This window comes from Phaenicophaeus curvirostris, chromosome 13 (genome assembly GCF_032191515.1).
Source record: "Phaenicophaeus curvirostris isolate KB17595 chromosome 13, BPBGC_Pcur_1.0, whole genome shotgun sequence".
NCBI lineage: Eukaryota > Metazoa > Chordata > Aves > Cuculiformes > Cuculidae > Phaenicophaeus > Phaenicophaeus curvirostris.
In genome coordinates this window covers 4,354,275-4,370,801 of record NC_091404.1, presented here as the reverse complement: position 1 = coordinate 4,370,801, position 16,527 = coordinate 4,354,275, and the positions used below count along the sequence as shown (strand labels likewise).

At 42.0% G+C, this 16,527-nt stretch overlaps 2 protein-coding genes across 2 annotated transcripts in view; one reads left to right on the top strand and one right to left on the bottom strand.

Moving 5' to 3' along the window:
* Positions 1-16,527, top strand: part of ATRX (ATRX chromatin remodeler) — a 478,294-nt gene that overhangs the window by 98,484 nt on the left and 363,283 nt on the right. The gene's annotated exons all lie outside the window — the stretch shown is intronic.
* The window catches only part of TRPC5 (transient receptor potential cation channel subfamily C member 5), a 101,787-nt gene that overhangs the window by 29,517 nt on the left and 55,743 nt on the right, over positions 1-16,527 (bottom strand). Inside the window, exons 4-5 of the mRNA XM_069867796.1 lie at positions 6,375-6,711; positions 2,650-2,789 (exon numbers count right to left, since the gene is read on the bottom strand). Of these exons, the coding sequence (XP_069723897.1) occupies positions 2,650-2,789; positions 6,375-6,711 (477 nt within the window). The remainder of the gene's footprint in view (positions 1-2,649; positions 2,790-6,374; positions 6,712-16,527) is intronic.

Sequence of the window (16,527 nt, the reverse complement as noted above, 5' to 3'; positions counted from 1 at the left end):
AATGTAAAGGAATGTCAAAAGCTCTTCTTCATCTGCTTTTTAAAGTAACTTGTTAGGGTCATGGTTGCCCCTTTATAAACTGATGGTATATCCTTCCTTGGAAAACAGTAGTCTCTTCAGACCAGGCAGCATCACAAGTAATAGAAAACGGAAGATTTCAGAAGTATCTAATGAATATCTGGGTATCTGGAAAGGCAGGAGTTGTTTGGGTTATGCATCAGAAAATGAAGATGAAATGCAGCAGAGATCTACACTGGGCACTGGAACTGGCTGCCCAGGGAGAGGGTTGAGTCACCTTCCCTGGAGGGTTTTAAGGGACGGGTGGACGAGGTGCTAAGAGGCATGGGTTAGTGTTTGATAGGAATGGTTAGACTCAATGATCCGGTGGGTCTCTTCCAACCTGGTTATTCTATGATTCTATACAGAATAGTACAAATAAGTTACACTAGGCAGTCACATTTACCCTTCCTCGTTACATGACAACTCAATGCAGCAAATGAAAACTGATTAAGAAAGTATTTTTACCCTATAATTTGCCTGAAGATTTCATTGATATCGGACAACATTAGGTCCAGGTCTTGGAACTAGTCAAATCAAGTAAAGAAATGTCTCTACATAAAAATAAGGACGGAAAACGTTACTGTCAGCATGCAATTTATTTTTCTGGTATTTGGCAGAAGGCCACATGTCCATATAATCCTTTGAAGTTCTAGGAAGTGTTAGAATATGGTATATCAGCATATACACCAGCTTTTAGCAGCTCTGGGCTGTTCTATAAATAACAAAAACCTTTACAAGTCATATTGTAGAAGATTTTGAAGCCATGATCAACACTGCAAATCCTAACGATTCGGAGCATACCACCACCTCTAAGGGACATAGGCCAGAAGGGAACTCCTGTGAGTGGGTTGTTTGAAAACTACTCCTATATAAGATTTTGTGCACCTCTAAGAATAGCCTGACATTGGTCCTTGTCAGGAGCAGACCTTACATCACCCAGGTTTAATCCAAGTGGGGCTGATCTGTACTCAGATATATTCCTGTAAGCATTCTTTTGTGTGCTGGCATAGAGGTCTTTGTAGTCAGCCTGTGACTTTCTGTAGTTCTCAGAGTATATAAACAAAGCTGTGCTTCCTTTGTACCTGTGGTTTGGCTGAGTTTAAACCTCGGTGTGTGACTGTACAAATCTGTGGATGCACAGCTTTTCCAGTAATATGTGTGTGAGAAAAAGAAAGATGAGATTGTTAACGTTTTAAGATTCTTTTTTTCATGAATCTTGCGAATTCTAGCTTTTTTTTTTTTTTTCTTTCTCACAGTTTAAAGATCAACCTTTCAAGTCTAATTTCCTCGCTGGTTTTGAATGTTGAGAGAAAAAAGATGTAATCGGTTCCTGCTTTGATGCTGTTACAGAGCTGCCTCTTCAGGGAGCAGCAACTATCTTAAAGCTTTTCCCTTTGAAAAGCTAACTTACCACTACGCAGCCTTCTGGATTTTAAAAAGACCCCATAGCAGGACTGCTGCTAAAGAGTTTTTTATAAAAGCCTTGCCATTTTGGGGTCAATAAGCTTTGTGAAATTTTCTCCTCTTTTCCTCTCCGCCTGCATACAATGCCTGGACAAGACTAAACAAAGTTCCTTTAGGGTTGTTCTGGTTATTAGGAGCTGAGCTAAAAGAAGTAATAACCTTCTACAAGGGCAAAACCAACACAGTAGCACAGCAAAACCAGAAAGCACTTAAGAGACCACGGAGCAGACTCCAGTTACTTGATTTCCACCTGTGTAATTACACAAACTTTAGTGAAGTTACTGCTGATTCATGCCAAGAAAAGAATCAGACCATGCACGCAGCTCCAACTGAAGTCAGAGAGTCACTGCAGAAGGAAGCTTGCAGGAGGCCATTTGTGTCTTATCTGTGTCTTTGAAAAACAGAGACAGAAGGGAAGTGCTTCGGGGCATCCTCCGGCTTCAAAACACTTACATACTCTAACTTGGAGCATCAGAAGTTTATAAATATGGAAGGTGCTTTTGAGGACGAGTTCTGATGTGCGTTCCTGCCATAAATGGAACACGACAGTGAGGAATCTACATGGTGTTAAAACTCCAGCATGCTCCTTGTAACTTGCTTGCCTATAGTTTAAAATCATATATTGAAGGGAATAAGTTGACTCCTTCATATGAGGTGGAAACCTCCTACTAGCAGGCTTGCTTTTCTTCACAGACTTCTGGCTAACTTCTGATTAGTAATCTACAGATCTGTAGGACTATAAATTATAAATTTAGGCAGTAGATGTTTTCAGATATTATTGATTTTCCATTACTGATTTATTTAGAAATCGTGTTTTCACTATGTCTAGCATTGTTCAAAGAAGTCCAGTGTCAGTATGGGAAAGAGAATTTATCTTTGGCCACTGAGTAGATACAAAACAAGAAACTTTTACTTATCCTACTTCAGTCTTAATCAAAGAGTCAGGATGAGAAGGATGATCAATACGCAAACAAAACTATAAACCTTACAGGTGAACTTTCAAAACTGGACTGTTTGAAAAGCAGCTGTTCTCTTTCAGCCGCAATTTTGATTCTGGCAACTTCTACCCAGGGTACTTCAGTTCTTTCAAGCAAGTTACAAATTCTCTCTCCAAGGTTACTGTACCTTAACGTAGGCAACAATTTTAAGGGAGATAGTTGCAAGATAGAGGGAGTTCATTGCAAAATCCATCAGATTCCACCAGTCATGTACATACTCATTGAATCCACCATCCCACATTTCTTTGATTTCTCCCCAGATAAAACCTGTAGAAAGAAACAGAATTTATTGTAACAATGAGGTATTATTTGCCATTAAAGCACAGTGTATATCTGATGTAATAAAAGACAGTTTTAAATTAACAGCTTGGAAAAAAACGTTTCATCCTTCCTGTATTCTATGATTATGAGAACCTTTACAACTATGTGGGGAACGTAGCCTAGAGAGATATGAAAAGGACCTAGGTTTCCTATCCAGGGCTCCAAATACACACACAAGGAGCCTGCTGGAAACATACGTTAATTTTAACCAGCGTGCGTGAATTGGCTCAGATGAAATGTATACAATTATATCATAGAATCACAGAACGGGTTGGAAGGGACCTCAAAGATCACCCAGTTCCAAGCCCTGCCATGGGCGGGGACACCTCCCTCTGGTTCAGGGGCTCCAAGCCCCATCCAGCCTGGCCTTGAACCCCTCCAGGGATGGGGCAGCCACCACTGCTCTGGGCAACCTGGGCCAGGGCCTCCCCACCCTCACTGGAAAGCATTTCTGCCAAAAAATCTAATCTAAACCTGCCCTCTTTCAGCTTAAAACCATTTCTCCTCATCCTATCTCTGCACTCTGTGATAAAGAGCCCCTCCCCAGCTTTCCTGTAGCCTCACCTTTAAGAAAATTGTTCTATATGAATAAGCTATTTAAGCAACTGTATTTGCTACAGTTTCTAACAGGTTGTCTGCTGTCATAGAAACTATAAGTAATTCATTGCTCAGTTGGATGGTACTGATTTTTCCTGACTGTCTCTGCAAAACATGCAACGCTAGTACCAGCTTCTGTGTGCCAGTACATTTCCTCCCTGACCTGGAAATATCAAACCAAAGAAGGAAAGAGTGAATTCACTCTCTGTGCTCAGTCGCTGTATTTATGCTTTTTGCCGCACAAAAAGCCCATAGGGACTATTTGTGAAGGAAAAAAAAAAAAAAAAAAAAGTAGGACTCAGCATGAAAAAGGGCACAGCCCAGCATCACATCTCTCAGCAGTGACTCACCTCATGTCATCTATGGCTGTGGGGTTTGCAAGGTGAATATTTGTTCCCAAGGATACAGCCAGAGCCCATCCTCTCAACTCTTAAATACTTTCCAGTAATAATTTTTGGCACTTGCTCACCTTCACTACACCTCCTTGCAGCTGGAAGGGTGAGGGGCAGCTTCTGAAGTTCACTACCAAACTGCTAAATTCACCTGGCATATAAATTTAATTTTAAGTAATTTATACATCCTAAAACTGTATCTTTGAGGGGCTAAGTCCCATTAAAAAGAAAGTGGCAGCTAGGCTCCTTCATCGCCTACATGCTTCTAAGAGCATTTTTAGAGCCTCCAGGTATTTTGAATTACCTAGTTTACAACATTATCCTTGAATGAAAACCTGAAACATCTGTGAAAAGAAAACCAAACCAACAAATTACACCTCTGAGTGCGTTACCAACATAGCTACACAAATTGCTACCTGCACCTAACCACAGGACACTGCAGTGGTCACCGAGATGCTACTTGCATCTCAAGTTTTAGGACCTGGAAGCTCAATCTGAAGAGCAGATAACGTTGAAATGAACTGCTGCAAGCATTCAAGAACCAATCTTAGCTCTACAGCTGCCAGCTGGCAGGTCAATGGTCAGGCAAACATAATGTCAAGGCCAATAATGTAATTTTATTACAGCTGCCTCAAGATCTTTGCATGCACAAAAAACCATAAAATAAAATAAATCAATGGAGAGGACCCTGTTGAAGAACTCATACACTGTATTTACGGTGAGTTATCATTGCTGGTTACTATAGTTACAGCAATGCTGTGTGTGCCTGTTCTCTCTCTCCCTTTATAGTGGAAGATATTTCTTAAATAATAACCTTTAATCTGTGAAACTGTTCTAATTTCTCCATCTAATAAACAGTCCCACAATATCCCTATTTATCCGAAACAAAAGAACTCAAAAAGAAGAGCAGACAGCAGGAAGAGGTGATTTTGAAAGGGTTTTTTTAATGGATTATCCTTCTTTCATCTGCAAATCAATTTTCCTGAAATGCCTGCCATTTCCCTCAATTTTAACCATGAAGATAAGGATGAAGTGAAGAGATCACTTAAGCTCAGAAAAGACATTTAACCTTCTCAGCTTATTCTGAAGTTTCTACCATCACATGCATTTCAATGCCATAAATCAGTTTAATAAGATAACGAGGCTGAGTTGCCATTGGTGAGTTGTGGTCAAGATATGCAAGGAGCAAAGTGCCCTAGGTCAGGATGGAAAGTGATTCGCTAACATGTTTGCAACTCTTTTTTTCTTTCCTCATTTTCCATCAGCAATTTTCGGTTTGGCACAGAGTACAGGTAGGTTCATGCAGCACAAAACCAGTCTGATCCAGAGCCACCACAGAAACAAGGAGCTGGGGCTCAGTGTTACCAGGAGAGGACCCAGCAGGCACAGGAAAGCAGAGGTGAATCCCTGAGAAGCACTGAGGAACTGTAAGGAGAGCTCCAGAGACTGAGGTTTGAGAGAGATGTGTCTTCCTAGGCCAATGACCCCTACGAGAGAATCACAATCCCCTGTTACCAGACCTCTGGAGTTTGACCTGGGCTGTAGGGACAGAGGCTGGGGAAGAGCTAGAAAGGTGTGGAAACCTCTGCCTGTGAGCAGGTGTCCCAGTAACAAACTAGCTCACAGTGGTCCCACATGGCAAGGGCACAGCAAGGGAGATGGGAGCTTAATTTGAGGAGAGATCATGCTTCTAACAGGAGTCCATGGGTTTGCACTTGCTGTTACACTGGAGCTCAGTTTGAAAGGCTAACTACTTCTCTCTCATGAAAAATACATTCAACTGTGCTTCTCTGCTCTTCTCCCTCACTGGCTCTATCCACTTTCTCCCACCCCATCTCACTACCCATCCTGTACATCCTGCCCTCGGGAACAGAGGCAGCTCCTTTTCTTCACAGTTGTGGTTGCCCAAGCCAGACTGGAATAAAAACACCATGTTTAGCCTTCTGATAATAAACGTTCCCTCCTTGTCCTGCTTATATTAGAGCTCTCAATATTGATCTGCTCAGTGTTTATCAGCACAGAAGCATAAGGCAGAGTGAAATTTATCTTTCCTTTTCTGCCTTCTGCTATCTGGGAGTCTGGGATCCCAGGAATACACAGGCCTGGTACGTACCCACTGGCTCCAGTGAGAAGGTGAAAGAAGAGGCAGGCTTTTGGCACTGCCTCCTGCCAGATACCAGCCAGCAGCATCAAGCCAGCATGAGAAGCGACACTGTTTGCCACTAGCACGACCCAGAGGCTAATTCCTAACCTGTTCCTCACATGGAACATGAGGGAAGCAGGGAGAGAGCTGGGTCTGCTGCAGTTTACTCAGGGTCATGTCTAAAGGCATGTCAGATGGCAATACAAACAGCAGAAAAGCCCTAAGCCAACAGGATCTGTTGTTCCAGAAGGAGCCCAGCTGTTTCAGGCAGTTCCTCGAGCTGGCTGCCAAGTCTCTTTACATGCTGGTGATGCTGAGATGAGAAATGCATCTCCACACAGTTGCCATGGGTGCAAGTCAGGCAACTGTGGCTCAGGCATTTGTGTGTTTCTGCCTTACCTAGAACCCAGGGCAGGATCATCCACTCCACGATGGTGGGAGGTGGTCCTTGCATGTGCAGGTCAGTCCTGACGATGTGCTGCGACGCCAGCAGGAGCATGAAAAGGAACGTCAGGTAAGAGCCGGTGTGGCAGATAAACTTTATAAATGGCTTTTTAATGAACAGTCCTAGCCTGCTCTTCGGTGCAATCAGGTATGCCACGGATAGCACGGGAAACAGCAGTCCAATGGTGACACAGGTCAAGAGTTTTACTGCCCAGTGTTTCCGTCTCCATCCTGGAAAACCATCGTACCAAAGTGTTGCTAGTAGCTGCTGGCAGTTCGGCTGAGCAACAAACTGAGGAGGGAAAAAAAGAGAGAGATTATTACTGACTGGTGCTTCAAACTGAGGAGGAAAAAAAGAGAAAGATTATTACTGACTGGTGCTTCATGGTTTAGAGCCCACACAGCCCCTCATATTAAGTTTGAGGCTGGCTACGGGGTGAAAAAGCATATTTTGGAGACAGAGAGAAGAGAGGAGGGAGATTTTGCTCCTATTTTTCTACACAGGATTTCAGATTTCTCCTATGAGCTTTTCTCTATTTGAGGCATACTTATGCAGATCAGTCACTCACCACATATGAAGCCTCGTGCAAAAGTGATACAACAAAAATTACTATGAGGTTTTCCTCTTCCCATGTGTTTCTGTTTCAGCATGTTTCTTTTCAGAATGTTTCAGGTTTGGACTGTCTCAACCAAATCGCTCTCAGCATCTTCACGAAGTGACTAAAAGATGAGACAGGAGGGAAAAGGTGTAAAGCTCGGAGAGTGTACGTGTGAGAGAGAGGGAGAGCCAATGCCTCCAGAAGTGTGTGGGGTGCTGCACGTGGTTTTGTGCAAGGAGCCCAGCATATGTGTGTGGGCTGGGCTGGGCATGAGACAGCATGCAGTAATGCAAAGTTCAGCCAGGTGACATCTGTTAGGAAGCAGGACAGCACATTTGTAAATGTGCCTCTCTCTTAAGGAAGGGAGCAGCTGTAAAATGTAAGAGTTTAAGCAGAGGCAAAAAGAAACCTTTGATCACAGTCCTAAAAGTGACACTTCAAAGTTTACTTTCACTCTGGTGCTGATTTATTGCATCTCGGTGACTCCTCACCAGACACGCTAAGGTTGCAACTACTTGAGACTGTTTAATACCTCACAGCCCCTGGAATTTCACACTCAAGTCAAAATATTTCTGGTCTGTGCCAAAAGACTTTATGTCCCTGATTATACCTGGACAGCCCCATGGCTGTCAAAGCTTTTCAGACTCATAGCTAATTAGAGATGTCTGCAAGACCAAGACAACTGCATTTTTCCTTATGTATTTAATTGCTAATCCATCTTAATGAAGTTAGACTCCTGATCTACTACATTCAGAAAATCTCAACTATTGTTCTGAGCTTGTCCATTATACTTATTTTTGCTGTAATTAAATCAGAAAAACTATCCTAGCATGGATACAGTTATTGATAAACATACTCCAAATAACTGCATCTATGATCAGATGCAGATATATCAGAAGGAATCACACTTCCAACGGACACAATAATACTTGCAGCATTTATCAAGAGGAGACCTCTCTTAGAAAGGAGGCTCAAGGCAGTGAGTAACCACAAGATGACAGTACAGTTTATTTCACTATGTTTAAAAGGGATCTCTAGGAGGGTTGTGGTGCCAGCATGCTCTTCTTCGCTCTCAGGGAAGATTTATCTGGCAAAGCACTCTTTCACCACTACGATTTAAACCAGCTCTTGGAAAGACTATGCCACGGTAGCAAAGGGACTGGTTTCTAAATACAAGAGTACACATCTTGCTGTTCAGCCACCCCAAACTGGTATGACTTTATTGACGCTGGCAGGAGCTCCTAAGTAGATGCTACTCAGTGTAGACATGGCTGGGGCTAGTACTGACTCAACCATCACATTTGCTTTTACGAGACAGCTGCGAGACTCTTCTCATAATGTCTAAAGCTTTTGTACCTATAATTTCCCATAGGTCTTAGTCACCAGATCAGATTCAGTGTGAAAAAGACAATTTCTTAATAAAAGCTTTAGCAAACACCCCTATCTTTTAAATATTGGTTCACAACCAAAACGGCTGAATACTGGGAGGACTTCTCATGTGTAGTTCTCAGAGTTCTCTGTACAAGCAGAACACAATATTTGCCATGTCCAAAATGACTAAGCCAAGGTCAAGTGAAAGGAAAAATTAATTGTTCAGTCTGATAAATTCATTCATTTCCATAGGTAGTTCTAGATTTTGTGAATGTATTTTACATGCTGTAACAGGGTGTTTATATAAGAATCAGACTGGGTAGTTCTACAGACTGACCCAAATTAGTATGCAAAGTAAGACCACCAAGAGGAATATCTGGCATTTATGAATCTGGACGTTCACGTGTAATTACTATAATAAACACGACTGTTGAGTCCAAAGTACAAGTGACCCTGTGCTCCAGAGGGGATCAGAAAAGAAAATTAGAAACCTACCTACACATGCAGCAGAAACTGGACAGTAGTTGATGTTACGCTGACATTCAGAAAAAGCCAAAATCTGTTGCCAATAGCAAATTGAAAATGTTACTGTAGAATTCTGAGCGTGAGCACAGTGATGAAAGACACAACTCTACAGAAACTGAAGAAAGCATCAAGCGTCCATTGTCATTTGATTGGCTGGTTTTTTTTAATACATGATTTCAGAAGGGTCAGGGTGTTAAGTCTAAAAACTAGAAGAAATGGAAGGTTACACTGCTCTGTTTACTCATTTAAGATCACAACCAGGAGCTGTGACCAGATGTGTTCTGTGGTAGCTTACCTGGTAACAGATATTGCTATTTCTCAGAGATGAGGTACAACTTCTTTTTTTAGGGGAAAATGTATAAACACATTTTCTCTTTATCACATATGATAGAAAGCTCTAAGGGGAGAATAAAACTGTTTTTCCCTTGAGTCAAAGTCAGAGTCATTTCTCAAATGACTCTATGTTCCTCTGGTTGCTGTGCAACTTGCAAGCATCTTAAAAGAGCCTCTTCTCTGCCTAAAAGCTCATTTCTAAAATCTGCTTTCTGTGTTGCATGCGATGTTAGTTCTTCAAATGGAGAGAAATTCACACATCACGAAAGAGCAGATTGAAAGACTAGCTTGGCAAAAGGGAATGGAAATGCAAAAAGCTATTAAATTTTCCAATCAAGTCCATCCCAACCTCACTGAAAACGGCCTAAGGGAAATATAAGCACACCACAGAGTGAAACTCTCCCTAATGTCACAAACCATCAAACGTTGTCTTTATTAAAGGCACTTAGCAATGTAGGCTTTTACTAACTCATTTTAGTCCAACTTATTAATCACAGATTTAAAATGAGTAAATACTGTGGCTTAGATCTCAAGTAGTGCAAAGACTACAGCTGGCTGAAACCAAACATTTCCAGTGTGCAGAAACACTGGAATTCTATATTATATTGAAGAAGTCAACTAAGCCCTTGGTGTGCTGCCTAAAGAACCAACTGCTTTTCAGTAACTTTGTGCTAGCCTGAAAGAACAAAGAACCTAGCGATGTCCCTAAGCAGTTCTGGGAGTGTCAGCCTCATCTTTGCTTCTAGGTGCTGTTCCCTAGAGTAAACCATCAAATTCATTGACTCGACTCAACTCATTAAAGATTGTCTAGGAAACATACTGCTAAATCAGCGCACCTAAAATATAAGAACATGAAAAAGCTCAGGTTTAGCCTTTTTAGGTGTGAAGTAGCCTGAAATGGTAGTAACATTGTAGAACTTCTGTTATCAGTCATAATACCAAATTTCTTCAAAAAGTTAAGGAAACAATCTTATTTCTACTTTGCAAACTGACAGAACTAGATCTAGAAAAACAAGCCCACTTCTCCAACACTACTTATGCCATGGACTTTTCCTGAATACAAATTCAATTTCCATGTAAGTAGGGATCCAAATATACTTTTCACCTTCCTGCAAAGCCTTTCATTTGCCACAGGTAGAAATAGCACGTGTGTATATCATAGTCTTTTATCATTTCACAGGAGCATACCATATGTGACAGGATTTGGTACCAGCTGAAGTTGCTGCACAATGAAAAGGAGAGATTGTGATAATTTAAAAAACTGCATACTGTCCCGGTTTTGTAGATGAACCAGAATGGGAGGCAGATGTACTGTGCCAGAAACTCCCTATTTGTTTAAAAAGATGAGCATATCACAGAATCACTAGGTTGGAAAAGACCTCCAGGAACATCTAACCCAACGATTCCTAACAACCACTAAGCTATGTCCCTGAGCACCTCATCCACCTATCTTTTAAATACCTCCGGGGATGGTGACTCAACCACCTCCCTGGTCTTGCAAACAATGTATTTCTCTAACACATAACAAGCACGGTATCAAGCACTTTTTTTCAAGGACCGATCCATTATAGGAGCCTCCAATCTCTCCTGCAAACGGCAGCTCAGACATCATCCCACAGACACGACGGAGCATGTTCTGACGCCTGCATTAATGAAAAGGAACACTTCTCAAAGGTAGCATTTATACTCAGTTCAGCTAATGTATGTACTAAGCATTCAGTGCTATGAAGCCTGTGGAAGTGCAGGCATAACATTGTGCAGGATTATCCCTACCTGTAGATAAAGCCTGTAAATACATTTCTGGGGGAGGTAATCCAGAGAGCAAGCTCCTCCATTACCTGCTGAGCAGAACCCGTCCCTAGCTGAAGATACAGTTCACTCAATGACTAGGAGATAAGATACAACTCAGAGCACCTTCTTGTGAGGACAATGACACTGTCACCAGTAGGCAAGGTGCTCAGGCTTCTGAAAATGGGGATAAATATCTTTCCCTTTCCAAGAAGTGAGATCAGCAACTTTAATCATGGTTGAAAAGCACTTTGAGGGCAAAGACTACTGCAATATTAAGTATTTTATGTTCTCCCTTTCTGCTTTTGGTCTTGTCAGAGGTTTTGTGCAACATTTGGCTTGCAGCTGGGTTGTGCTATTAGAGAAATTAATTTTCAATGTTCATCATACTCATTGTCACCTGATCCTCTATCAAGGGGAAAAATTTTAAGGGAAAAAAAGCAGCTGCTGGATGGAGTGCCTTTTTCTTTCTATCTAATCTTTACTAATTTTTTTCTGTCACCTGAATTCTGCTTCCAAGGAATTAAATGCTTTATGCATGCTGTGCCATTAATATAAATATCAAACACAGAAATTATGTTCCACCCCCCCCACCCCTTATCTATGGGGAAATCCGTTATCTCTCACAGTCATAAGTAATTTAGGATCAGACACAGATGAGCTGAGATGTGAATGCCTCAGGGAGCAACTGAAATAGCTCCCTGATAGACATCACAGGGGCTGAGCACAGTATCTCTCTGTGTTTATTCTGATTATCGTGACGGCTGCCAACAGGCTCTTCTGTTTGGAGTTTGCTGGAGTTCTTTTCTGTGCTCTTGCTGTGGATGGTGATAGTGAATGCTCTTCATAGATGAATAAGCACTAATTTGTAACAGCAGAGCCCTGTGTTAATAAGCAGGACCAAGTTCTTCTATCAGTCAGCTACATCAGCTCCCAAGGAGGTTACCACTGAGAGCCAAATGTGGCATGGGAGCCATGAAATTAACTTTAGTTCCCCTGTCAGACACTCATTTCAATAGGTTAGATCTCACCAACAGCACTGGATCCCACAGCATCTAAACCATGGCAGCTGAATACCTGCAAGGTTACTGTGTTTGGGAGTATTATTATACGCTGTTGCCCTCAACAATTAAAGCTATTTTGGCTTCAGAAAGGCAGATTTTCACATGAACTGAGCTAGATTTTGCAACCTATGTGACAATCAGGCAATTGCAATGTTTGTAAGTATATATTTTGCTAGATGTGTAAAGAATTTGCCCCTCACCACAAGAAGGATGTTGAGGCTCTGGAGTGAGTCCAGAGGAGAGCAACAAAGCTGGTGAAGGGGCTGGAGAACCGGCCTTATGAGGAGCGGCTGAGAGAGCTGGGGGTGTTTAGCCTGGAGGAGAGGAGGCTGAGGGGAGACCTCATTGCTCTCTACAACTACCTGAAAGGAGGTTGTGGAGAGGAGGGAGCTGGGCTCTTCTCCCAAGTGACAGGGGACAGGACAAGAGGGAATGGCCTCAAGCTCCACCAGGGAAGGTTCAGGCTGGACATTAGGAAAAAATATTTCACGGAAAGGGTTATTGGGCACTGGCAGAGGCTGCCCAGGGAGGGGGTTGAGTCACCTTCCCTGGAGGTGTTTAAGGGACGGGTGGACGAGGTGCTGAGGGACATGGTTTAGTGTGTGATAGGAATGGTTGGACTCGATAATCTGGTGGGTCTCTTCCAACCTGGTGATTCTGTGATTCTATGAATGTAGATGTCCTGTCAATACAATTCTGTCATGGAAAGGACAAACGCCATCGCCATTCTCCACTCCCCACCCTGCAGACCTGCCTTGCACCATCCCTCCGGCAGATTGGAGGAAGGTGTTTCTGAAGACACACATCTTTCCCAAGTGCTGGTGAGCGCAGCGTGGCCAGGCAGGGCTGGGAGCAGCAGGTCTATGCTCCTCTTCATCCCAGGTCACTAGCAGGGGTGACCTGCCCAGGCACAGAACACCTACTGCACACACACCAAGCAGCTGCAGATGGACTGGGGAGAGCACAGCCTTTTGTACTTCAGTTTTCAGAACAATTTGGCTAGAATTTCTTTCCTCCCGTGAAGATACAGGAAACTCCTACACTGCCAGTCCTACCATGGGCTTGGGTTTATCAGTTGACGCCAGATTTTAATCTTAACCCACAAAGCTTAATGCAATAAGCTGGCTTTGTCCAACAGCCCAAATATGCAGTAACGCTTGGCACAATGTCAAGAGGCACGTGGATCACACTGTGCAATGAAGAGATCCTCTTTACTCCAACTTCAGGAACACAAAACGGCATACAAAGACACGAACTTTTAAAATTCATCTTCCTTTTGCACTCTTAAATCCTGCAGATGCTTCTGCTAAGAATCAAGTAGCACAACAGTGCAGCAGACAAACTGCCCTGCCTCCCTTTCATACCAAGGAGAGGATCTTCTGAGCAAGAAAGGAAGTGTGGTTGTTGTATCGGTTTGATTGCTCTTAAGGGAAATTCCAGTAGGCAATACTCAGAGCCACATTTCTGAACTAGCACAAGGCAGAAGAGAGAAACTATCCGTGGCCTAATTTGACGTCTGCTGCAGCAAGCCCTATGAGACCAGATATTCTACATAAGAAACACCAGCCTCCTCAAGTTTGCAGTGTTGCAAACAGTGAGATGAATAAGAAAACCCTCTTTTGTAGCACATTTCTTTTTAAAGTTTGACCTTGTTGATGACTGCAAAGTTATTTACATTCTGCTGCTTAAGTGTGAGCTGCAGAGGGTAAACACCCAATGGTTGTTCATCCTGTTACTGAAGTACTTTCTGCAACAGGAAAAAAAAAAAAGGAAGAAATGAGACAAAGAAGTTGGAGGGGAGGGTGTAAAACTCTGGGAAAAGGGACTACAACTCAACATTCCTCATCAGGCACTTCCAAGAGATAATACCTTTTTCTCAGACAAATATAGGGTGAATATCCTACTGAAAACACAGCTGCTACTCACAGGCCTGTTACCACTAACAGTGAAGCACAGATGCAAATCCACACAGCAGCCACTCCTGCCATTAAAGAGATCACTAGCTGAGCTGGAGAAGCCCTTCAGGAAAACCAGGTGCTACGCACATTGCTCAATCCCTCTGCTGGTGAATGAAACAAACTCCAGATCCTCCACAGATGAACATATGGCTTCAAGTTATACAGAATTTTGTCTAATCTGTTCTTAAAATATTTTAAGTGATGATGACACACGGGTCTTAACTAAAGGTCTCCTATCCATAACACGTCTCTTGGTGGTAGCAGAGATGAACTCGGCTTAAGCAGTAGCAATTGCACCAGTGATGCGAACGCTGGCAAACGGCAAGACTCAATAACCTCTGAAAGCTTCCTACAGTTCCATCAAAATTCATAGTTTCCACAGTTTTATGTTGGATTTGTTTAAATATTTAAACGAAAATGTCCTGCATATTCTAAGTCAAAGGTGGAAGCTTGCAAATCCAAGGTACCTACGCATGGAAGAAGCAATTAAAAAAGTATTTAAGCTTGAAATTAAACGCATCTCTACTCAGAGTGCTTAAAGGTGTGTTTTGCTATAGGTTTGTATTGATGGCCTATGTCAGCTGAATTTAAGTGCAGGCATAAATTCTGTGTCAAATAAAGACAAGCTGCTAAATGTTGCTTCTGGAGGCAAACCACCCCCCAGAACACGGGTCATCTGGGTCAGACCCTCAGCAAGAGTCCAGACGCAAGCAAAACTTTTCAGCATTTATTTTAGCAGACTACAGTTGATAAATAAACTCCTGTAGGAAGTATTTCAGCAAACATTCCAGGATACAGTTCTGCTACAGCAATTAAAGGGGCATAGACTGGGTTTCCAAAGGCAGCGTGCTGCAGTACAAGAAAGTGCGTGTAGGAGCCATATACCTAAGACAATCAACTTAATTTTCAACACGCTAACTGGTCTCCAAGAGCTGAAAAGCAGATATTGGACACATCCTACAGGAACAGTGAAGAAAACAGAGGTTAAAAACTGTTAAGAGACAAAATCTTGCAGAGTTTACTAAGCCCTCTTGCAGGCACCACTTCAAGAGTTCCAGACCTTACAAATGAATACCAGGAGCCCTCAGAGGCTTTAGCTGAAATGGTGAAGGTATTGACTTTTAAGTAAAAGGCTGGTTTTATTCTCCCTAGTGAATTTCTGACATTTACATTAAATAAGTGATAAATCAAGCAAACATGAGAATTTTCAAAGTCATTCAGAAGTATTAAACACATTAAACACCTGTTTTACCCTCATCGATTTAATAAAAGTTTCTATAAATATTTTTCATTTGCTTTCTTTCTGACCTGAGAAATATCTATGCTGAAACTATTTAGTTTTGGTTTCTTTTCTTCTACCTTACTTTCTCCTGAATGAGTAAATTTACTCCAATAGCCATGAAAGAACAGGCCAGTGTACCATAAACACTTCTCACTTCCTTGGGAACTTCTAAAGGCTACCTGTGCCTCTGAATAATATCACCTTTGTAGGGTGAGGAAGACACATGCAGTGGTGAAGGGTGTTTACTCACTCAGCTGGGGTTCATAGAGAAAGAATAAGAACACAAAAAGTGCAGTCAGAGCTTTTGAATTCCATTCTGCACAAGAACTCAGCTGGGGGGGATATGATTAACCCATCTACCCATCTCACTTCTTTTGGAGTGAAGAGCTCTAAGGTTACTGTGCTCTCAATCATGAGACACCTAAACGGCTCATTGGGACGATGATGGATCTGATGAATACATAAGTGGTTTAAGAGGAGTGGGATCTCAGTTCTTTTCTCTACAGAGTTTCATAACGCTTTTCAGAGAGTGACAGGAAGAAAGCTGAAATTCACAGAAATCAGATCAATAACAATGACCACTTCTATATCCAAAAGGGAGAATCTAGCAGTATTTTTTCCACTGTTTCTCATTTCAGGATGTCATTCAACGTGAAGTATCAAATAACATGATATGCTCTTGACTACTGATGTAAAGCTGATTCTGAAAGGCACTCTTGACCCTCAGATGTGGTAAGAGTGAACACTTGGCTTATACAATATACAAGATGACTTCTCCTTTGCAGTTTCTGTTGTCAATAGAAAGCAAATCAATCATGTCCTGTACTTTACCTTTGGCTTCCCGAGCCTCTTCTTTTGCTGGCAAGAAGACTGATAGGATACATGAAGTTAAGGGAACTGACAAACTCACTAAATCATTCTTGAATGTTCTTAAAACACTGGCAATCCCTTTAGCTTTTAACATATTTCCTGTCTTTGTTCAAGAGATCAGTTAAGTGAGAGGAACCAAAAATGAGTTAAAGAACGATCCAGACACTTACTGCCAGCTACATAGTACACTGACACCATCAGAGTCCTTGTCTTTGACTGAATTACCGGTCTTATGTTGTTTTTTCAGAGATTAGTCACAGATGATTTTGCTGTCAGAAGACAGTTTTCCGAAGTTCTGTTCTGTGACAGCTGCAATAT